Source organism: Sylvia atricapilla, chromosome 3 (assembly GCF_009819655.1).
Source record: "Sylvia atricapilla isolate bSylAtr1 chromosome 3, bSylAtr1.pri, whole genome shotgun sequence".
Taxonomy (NCBI): Eukaryota; Metazoa; Chordata; class Aves; order Passeriformes; family Sylviidae; genus Sylvia; species Sylvia atricapilla.
The window spans coordinates 35,403,818-35,412,085 of NC_089142.1; the positions used below are offsets into that span (position 1 = coordinate 35,403,818).

The 8,268-nt window shown below is 39.3% G+C and overlaps 1 protein-coding gene across 1 annotated transcript; it reads right to left on the minus strand.

Moving 5' to 3' along the window:
* Positions 1 to 1,343: 1,343 nt before the first annotated feature.
* On the minus strand, positions 1,344 to 4,297 carry CGA (glycoprotein hormones, alpha polypeptide). Its single transcript, XM_066314316.1, has 3 exons — positions 4,198 to 4,297; positions 3,064 to 3,248; positions 1,344 to 1,634 (listed from the first exon to the last, which is right to left on the minus strand). Exons 1-3 carry the CDS (start codon positions 4,295 to 4,297, stop codon positions 1,557 to 1,559), a joined length of 363 nt encoding a protein of 120 aa, XP_066170413.1. The 3' UTR covers positions 1,344 to 1,556.
* Between the last annotated feature and the right edge of the window lie 3,971 nt (positions 4,298 to 8,268).

The following is an 8,268-nucleotide window of genomic DNA, read 5'->3' on the forward strand; positions in this document are numbered from 1 at the left end:
TGAAGCAACGAGGTCAGTCTCCTCCACAAAATCGGTTTTTTTCAAGACCAAGTCAGGCAAAACATCTCCTAGCAATGGCAGGGTGAAACTAGGATATAAGAGGGGATTAAGGGGTTAAGGTGTGGAGATCAGGTTAGTAAAGTTTATTGAGCATACACTGAAGAATGCTTCTCTAAGAACCTCATCTTCTCTACATACAAAAAGTCTTTTCTTCTCCACAAAGCCCCATGATTGTTTTCTTAGCAAACAGCCCTGAATTTGCACTCCAATAGACGGAAGGGTGGGTGACTGGTGGATTTAAACGATCATTAGAAGCCGATCTTCAGCTCTTCAAGTTTCCCGTCACAGCTTAGCCCCGGGGGTCCGTCTAAACTACTTCACTCATTTGGCATCGCCACGGCCAGCGACAGAGCAGCCTCACTCCGGGAAGTCTTCCCTATCCCCCTTGGAATCTCTTGCTGCTATCCTCACAGCTTCGACTGCAGGGAAACCCCCCCCCACAAATATATCTGAGGCTTTTTCAGTCAGCATATTTAAATTCTTGCAGCCAGTGACCGAGGCAAGGGCGACGTTCTCACCCCAGAAAGTAGGATGAAGAGCAAGGAAATTCATTCGCTTCAGCTCCCGAGGCAGACTTGTGAGCAGTTCCTCCAGAGCCCGCGATGCAACCCACTACAACTAAACAAGTTTTTGATACTAATGGCAGGTGTTATGAGTACATTTTGTGGTATATTTTGAGTATATTTTGTGGTCCTCTTCTCACCTAACACATTCCCTACCTTTTCTATTTGTATACCCGGGTCTAGCACACGGCATTTGGGAATTACTAAAGCCCTGTGCCTTGATGAAGACAAGAAAAAGGTAAGCATCTTAAACAGCTAATACTGTTGTATGAATACTCTATTCCACCATTGCTACACGAAAATGTATGAAGATCCTTTATAATGTTTGATTTTTTCTTCATTTGCCTGTCTTCATGGGAGGAGACTAAATTCAGAGAGATATAAAAGATGGCACAGAAAGACAGAGTACTCTGCATAGATGATATACTGCTATAATTTCTGCCCATTAGGTAAAATAAAAACAGAATAAAAGCAGGAGAAATAATACACTGCATCTTCAAAAATCTAGTCATTAAGTGAATAAGGGGGAAATAATTCTTCTTCTGTTCAGTTTTCCATCCATCTCTTCCTTTTTCCCTCTCTCTCCCATTAAAAAATCTAGAAATTTTAATAGTGTCAGAACATGGTTTTGTCTGCTAAGCTAATAAATCACTATTTTTCCTCTAGAAACACTGATGATTTAACTGACAGTTTATTTTAAAAACAGATCAAGCATTTGGTCATGCAAGTGCTGTATTTTATCCTTAATGGAAATAATTACACTTACTTAAATGCATGAAGAAGCAAGGAGGAAATAAAATAACCATCTATCTTATCCAGAAGTCTACCCAGAGTCTTTACCAGAAAACATAAGGTTTTACACTGGTGCTATAAAAGCTGAAAAACAAATGTTCCATTCACCGTTGTCCTTGACCATTAACAAAGGGACAGGCTTTAGGATTTATGATAGTAGCAGGTACTGCAGTGACAATCTGTATGGTTCTCTATCTTCACATTGTCCTTAAGGGTAATCTTAAAAAAAGAAAATACACACATACAACAAATAATTAGGCTGTGCAGTAAAAACAGCATTGTCAAGTAAAATATGTCTGAGAACTTTTTCTTAACTACAAAGTACACAGGCCCTTTGGGGCACATGTACTAGAATGACCTCAACACTAACCTATGAAGCTTCATCACTGTTTTTGGAGCTGTAATGGGAAGGTTTTCTGTAGTGACATGCATAGTCACATAATTTGCTCTTTAATTTGGACACTCCTTAGAATGCCTAATTTTCTAAAAGTGTCAAGTAACCAATCTATGGAAAATCAGAAAGCATCCTTAAAATATATCGCATGGGAATTACGAAAACAAAGGCAACAAACACAAGAGTCACATTTATATTTAATCTCAACCAAATTCTAGCTGCTGCCTCAGGGCAAGTATAGCATTGTCAATGTAGAATAACATCTATGTTTCCAGGTGAAGAGCCAGGATTGGTTCAGCATAGTTTAAAGTCAGGTATCTGGGTCTCATCACAGCCAGTGGAGATGGCTGCTCTCTTCAGCTGCACCCACTGAGCTGCCAGTTGCCATTTGAGGGGTCAGAGGGGATCTCACCAAGCCTCCAGCTGTCATTCTAAAAACACTTTCATGGGTTTACCAGCCATACTCATACGACTTCAGTACCCTAAGGCATTTCAAATGCACCAAATCTGTGGGTGAGTAACTCAGCTGAACGTCTAGCTGACACATTTAATGAGCCTGATTCAGGTCACCATAGGATGGACAACTTAGCTTGTTTCAACTAGCTTACCATTTATTACATATAATGTAAGGTTTTTTCACTTGGAGCAGAATCACTCCCAAAATAATCAGATTTAGAAGAATCTTTAAAAGAACCTTCTAGATGACTGTTAAATGCTCACAGTACTTGCACACATTTACAGTTCCCTCTTGGTTATACTATTAAAAAGTAAAACACCATCTCAATTAATCTAATGAGCACAGATGGTTTTGGTCCCTCATTCCCATACATGTAATTGATAGTATTGACCAGACACCTTCCCAGAGAACTCCTGTCTATGCTGGAAAGACACAAGGCAATCAACTTATTAAAATCAAATACACACTGCATAGCATTAAGGGGAGGATGCACATCCAGGAGAGCTGAAAATACTGGGACAAGTCCATTACCAGATCTGCAGGTGTCATGAGACAAAGCAGTTTCATAGAATTCAGTGGCACTGAATTTCCTCATCCCACCAGAATATCAGACTTGCCATTGGTTGATGCTTTAATTTCTTCTTTAAAAAAAGGAAAGAACCAAGGTACAAAGGACATAAATGCCAAGGATTCTTCCCTCCAGGTCCTCCAGAAAAACCATATTCTTTACTATTCACTCCTTCAGCTTAATATTGCATTCTAAAAGGAGCTTAAGCAGACCTCGTTGTCACCCTCACCTTGGTAAAAGCCTTTGCTACGCAGCATGTTGCTTCTGACGTAATGTTCTTTGGAACAAGCATGGTCTTCTTGGATCTCATTGGAGTGGGATAAGCACGGGAGAAACAGCACCCAGTGCACTGGTAAATGGGTGCTCCTGGCTTGGAAAAGAATCTGTTCTCTCCTAGCTTGCACTCTGGACAACCTGCCATAAAAATATAAGGAAGAGAATTTTACTTGATTTCCAGCTGTATTTTCATTTTCAAAAAGAAAGAGAAAGTGCAGGCCATAAGTGGAAGCACAAGCCACATCCTGCTGCTTGGTGTCTGCAGAACAGAAAAGCACCCCCACCAGAGCTCTCCTCTTTAGTTTTTTTCAACTAACTTTAGTTTTTTGCAACACACACCAGCTTAAAACTAGGCTGTGCCTTCCTAGGTAAGTCACAAGCACTACTGGATCTTTTCTGGTTTTCTTTTCAATTTTGTTGATACTGGGGAAGGTATGTCTCTGTCTGCAGCTCTAGCTATCCCTAGAAAACTTCCTACTAGCTCTAAATAGTTAAAAGCACAAGCAGGATTTGTAGTGCTTCTTAAACAGTGCCTGTTTTCAGGTAAGATTCTGTTATAGAGAGCTTTTTAAATATTCAGTGGTATCAAGATTTTTGTACATCACAGGTTTTTTTATATTTTATTTGAGGAAAAATAAAAACCCCTGCAACCTCCCAAATACCCTTAAAATCGAATATGTGTCTTTCATAGAATGCTACACCACTAGCATCCTGTATTCTGGGATCTACACAGGAAAAATATTCTGCATATGAGGAGAAGCTGTGGTTCTACTGTTCCTAATGTTCCGTTGCAATTTAGATTGCAGGAGTACAAGAAACCAAACATTTCTATTCAATAGTGTTTCAAGGATTAAGGTTACCCACATCAACTTGAGGACATGGTCATCTGGGACATCGCTGACCTGGAGAAATTAAATTTAGGGAAGAAATAGGAGGCATGTTCATAGTGAAATTATCTTGATTTTTATGCCCTCATTGTCAATAAATGCAACTGAATGGTAGAATTTCTGACCACATTTATAAAATGTGAAAATTTAATTAATACTCTTTATAATTGTTCTATGTCTGAATGCTGAAAGCAGCTTACCCTGCATGAGAAACTCTCCATCTGGGAAAGTATGAAGAAGATGTAGAAATACAGACAAAATGGTCAATGTGACAGCTGCATACTTCCCATAGCAATCCATGATCTGTCTAGAAATACAAATACACACATTTTTGGAGGCTGAGACCAATGGCAGCATGAAAAGAATATGACCCATGACGTTGGTTACTCAGATGGAAAGAAACAGAGTCTATGAGTAAAACAGAAAATGCAGTGCTTTCCAGTGCAATGAATGATGGTAGTGGAAACAAGCATCTTCCTAATTAAGACAGAAAATAAAATAGAGGAAATAGAATGATCTCAGCTAAGCAGAGAGGCTGATAATGTGGTAGTTATCAGGGGCAAGGCTGGGTGCTGGGTACTAGTAACTTCATCTCCTCCCTCCAACATGCCCAATGAGCCAGTTCATGCTGGCAGAAAACAGGATAAAGGAATTAAAAGCAGCTGATAGTGATCTGGAAGAAAAAACATTGGCAACAAATTTGGAAGCACTGGAAATAAGCATTTAGAAGAGGTATCCAAAAGCCAGTTCAGTGTATGCATATAGGTCTGCATATGGGCTCTATGCAACCTGTGGTTTTCCATCTCTGCTTGGACTTTCCCTGAAAGCTTTGGAGGCATTGAACATGGTTGTCAGGTTCCTGAGAAGCAGCTGCCAGCCCTCTGTGACCTGTTCCTTCAACAAGACTAAGCTGAGTCTGCAGGAGAAAGGTGGTCCTTCACACTGTTTAGATCAATAACCTCTTGTGGTCCTGCCAAACAATTTGGAAACCGAACTGAGTTCAACGCATCTATGGAGCCACACAGAGGGGATTGGCTGCATCCCTCCCTTCAGAAAACAAAGCACTTTTTTAAAGGTTGTTTTCTTGTATATCCTCTTTCCAATCCATTAGAGGGGGTGTGACTGCTGCCAGATTTACCTGCACTGGAACACAATTCCACAGTTTAACATTAAGCCCTGCTCCATCCAAGGGAATATTCCTCAGGGTGCAAGAAGTCAGCTGGAAGGTCTCATGCACCAGCATAACACAGACTTTTCCGAATGATCTGTGTCTACATAATTCTGAGCCTTTTGATAGCATAAATGCTTCAGTGGCTCCAATAAAAGAAGCCAGCCACAGGAATAACACCACAACCCTAGACGGATTATCCTGTGTTTCATGTTTTTTTGCTGAAGGCACTGTGGCGTCCTTCACCCTAATTTTTCCAAGACATAATGCTATAATTTGGTACATTGTCATGGCTCAAGGGAATCCCAGAGGGAAGTTTTTTACATTATATTAACCAAAAGGGGAATTGAAATTGCAGCTTTGCACTTCCTCTATTGAGTCAGATTGTCAGGCTTATACCAAGACCACCAAAGAGACCTGTCAATAAACCACAGATGTGATCTTCTCCACTTTTCAGAGCAACAGCTGTTTTGTCTGATGGTCTTACTTGAATTTTCTGACTGTGCCCATGCTGTTAATCCAGTTAATGTTCTCATCATTCATTTCTTCTCACAATCAAATCCAAGGAAGTTTCTACTTTGTTATATTAAATATTATCTTTCTTAAGCTACTGGAACAATAAATAATGCCTGAATTTCAGGAGTTCTTTGGAAAGATGATAATTTAAAATCTTTCCCAGCCGGTAAATTTTCACCTCATTTTTTACAATATCTTGTCTTTTTCTGTTAAAAACTCTAAAAGATATGCTAATGCCATGGGCCGTGAAATGTTTGATATTTGACAGCAATTGGCACCATTGAGCAGGAGAAAAACACGAAGTTACTAATGAAGAAGTTTGGGACCCAATCTGAAATAAAAAATTATCAATGTTTAGCTGCAATCTAATTCTAGAGCCTCATTTTCTCTTACTTACAAAGTAAGCTTAACTCTAAGCATGGATGTTTAGTCCCAAAGAAACGTTTAAGTTAATGTTCAAAGCAAAAACTTTGACAGAATGGAAAGAGAAGGAAACTTTTGGAAAGAAGAGAAAGCAAATGTCAAAACATATGCAACTGTTCCCCTGTAACAGTAATGAAAAAAAAATATATATTACCTGCCTTGTTCGACAACAATAAATCAGAGAAACTGCAGGATGATGTGTTTGAAGATGAGCTGTCCTTAACGCTTGGAGGTAAGTTCCCAAAACTGATGTATGAAAAAGTTGCATCTTTCTTTTATACCAGTAAAAGCTAGATCATGTTCCTCGCCCACATCTAAGCCATTGGATCAACTGTACATTTTCTCTAATGACTGAACATCACTTTATGTAATTACCAGCCCACCATGCTGATCTTATCTTCAACCTGACTTTCATAAGGATTATTTTTTTTTCTTATATAATGAAAAAAAGGTCAGGTTGAGAGCACGAAGTCAGTGCTGCATGAGTTTCCTGGGGAACTCAAACACTGAACATACATTTTTTGCTGCAGTTTTCAGTGAACAGAAGCTCATTTTCACAAAAGAACAAATTACTAATGTTTTCTAACACTTCTTTTTAACTGGCAAAAATATATTAAAAAAAACCCCATAAAACACTACTATAGAAATTGCATCACTTTAGCAGAGAATAAAAAAAACAAAAAACAAAAAACAAAAAACAAACAATCAAACAAACAAAAACCAAACAGAGCAACAGTGATAGATACAAATATTTAGAAGAAATGTTAGTTTGTAAATTCTCCATTTGAATTTAATGCCCAGAAAGTGAATGCATGGATAAACATAGAAATGTAGAAAGATCACCTTTATAAAAAGGTAGGATTTCTGGCAGGATCTTATCTTGTTTTTAGAGTAAAGCTAATGCAATGGAGGCACTTCTTAAAACTACAGCAGAGTGCAGCTTAGAGACTTGCAAGTCCTCGATTTAAAGTGGCAGAGTCTGTGTGAATGCTGGCTAAATAAGACGGGTCCTACCCTGCCTTCTGGCACCGAGGCCAAGCGGTACAGCAGGGCTCGCATCCACTGGATGTTTCCGTCCCTCTTCTCAAAGGGGAGGCCAACCTTCAAACACCTTTTGGGAACAGACCCTGGCAATGCAGACAGCCTTGGAGCGGTGCTCAAGACCCTGCTGTGTTTCCAAGTCCTGGAGAATTGAGGGAGGTCCACTTCAGATGTCAAAAGTTCCCTGCAGAAGTTAAGCGCCTAAACCCTAGTTACTGACTCGGGATTGCCCTTACAGACAACGGAGAGAAATAGCCCTAAACATCTGTTTCAGTACAAGATTATGCCGCTTTTACCTTATGCCTATTTTTCATCATTGAGAGCACAGGGTAGCTACCTTGGGCTGCTTACTGTCCTACCCAGAGATTTACAAATGTTTTATAACTTCAAAAAATTCTTAAGACATCCAAAAGCTAAAAATTACCTTTTAAGCACGTTTTGTGTCATACACTGATGGAGATGGGACATTGAAAGAGACCTCCTGCAGCTTCTCGTGTTCCTATGAAAATGAGGCTTTTATTCGCAGAACAGTCTCTTACAAAATGTTTATTGTATAGTTGGATTTGGTGAATAGCTCCTCTGTAGATTCCTGCTCTTCAGTTTTCTTCTCCCTTGCCCTGACTCTTTTCAATAACAGCAACACCCCCAGACTCCATTCGCTATTTCAGACACATTTGTCGCAACCTTTATCACCTCTGCCTTCAACTAACAACCTCATCTGCTTCAAGGTGTCAGACACCTTTTTCTCTTCCATTTGTTCAACTCATCACTGTAACGAAGTTAAACTCAAAACAATTGTCCTCAGCCTACACTTGGCTTGAAATTGGCTCCTGCTTCACAACTGAAGACGGATTTCTGCACCTGCAAGCTTGTCTGGCTTTTTTCAAAAAAGTGCGCTGGTCTAATAAAAGATAAATTAAAAAAAAAAAAAAAGTCTCTCTCCCTAGCATTTCTGTTTCATTTAATAACAAAAAGATACAGTTCAAATTTGAGATCTATTGGTAAACATAGTTTATTGAGAAGTGCCTTGGAAGACAGAAGCTTAGTATTTCTTGTCATTCAAAGCAAATTGATGAAAATTACTGACGCTTATAGAGTGCCTCTGCCCTGCCCATTTCATACT

Excerpts from the sequence above, each read along its gene's own strand:
- CGA (XM_066314316.1), bottom strand. The coding sequence starts at position 4,297 with ATGGATTGCTATGGGAAGTATGCAGCTGTCACATTGACCATTTTGTCT. Across the intron at positions 3,249-4,197 it reads TGGAGAGTTTCTCATGCAGG|GTTGTCCAGAGTGCAAGCTA; the intron begins GTAAGCTGCTTT and ends TTTTTATGGCAG. Across the intron at positions 1,635-3,063 it reads TAGCAAAGGCTTTTACCAAG|ATTACCCTTAAGGACAATGT; the intron begins GTGAGGGTGACA and ends TCTTTTTTTAAG.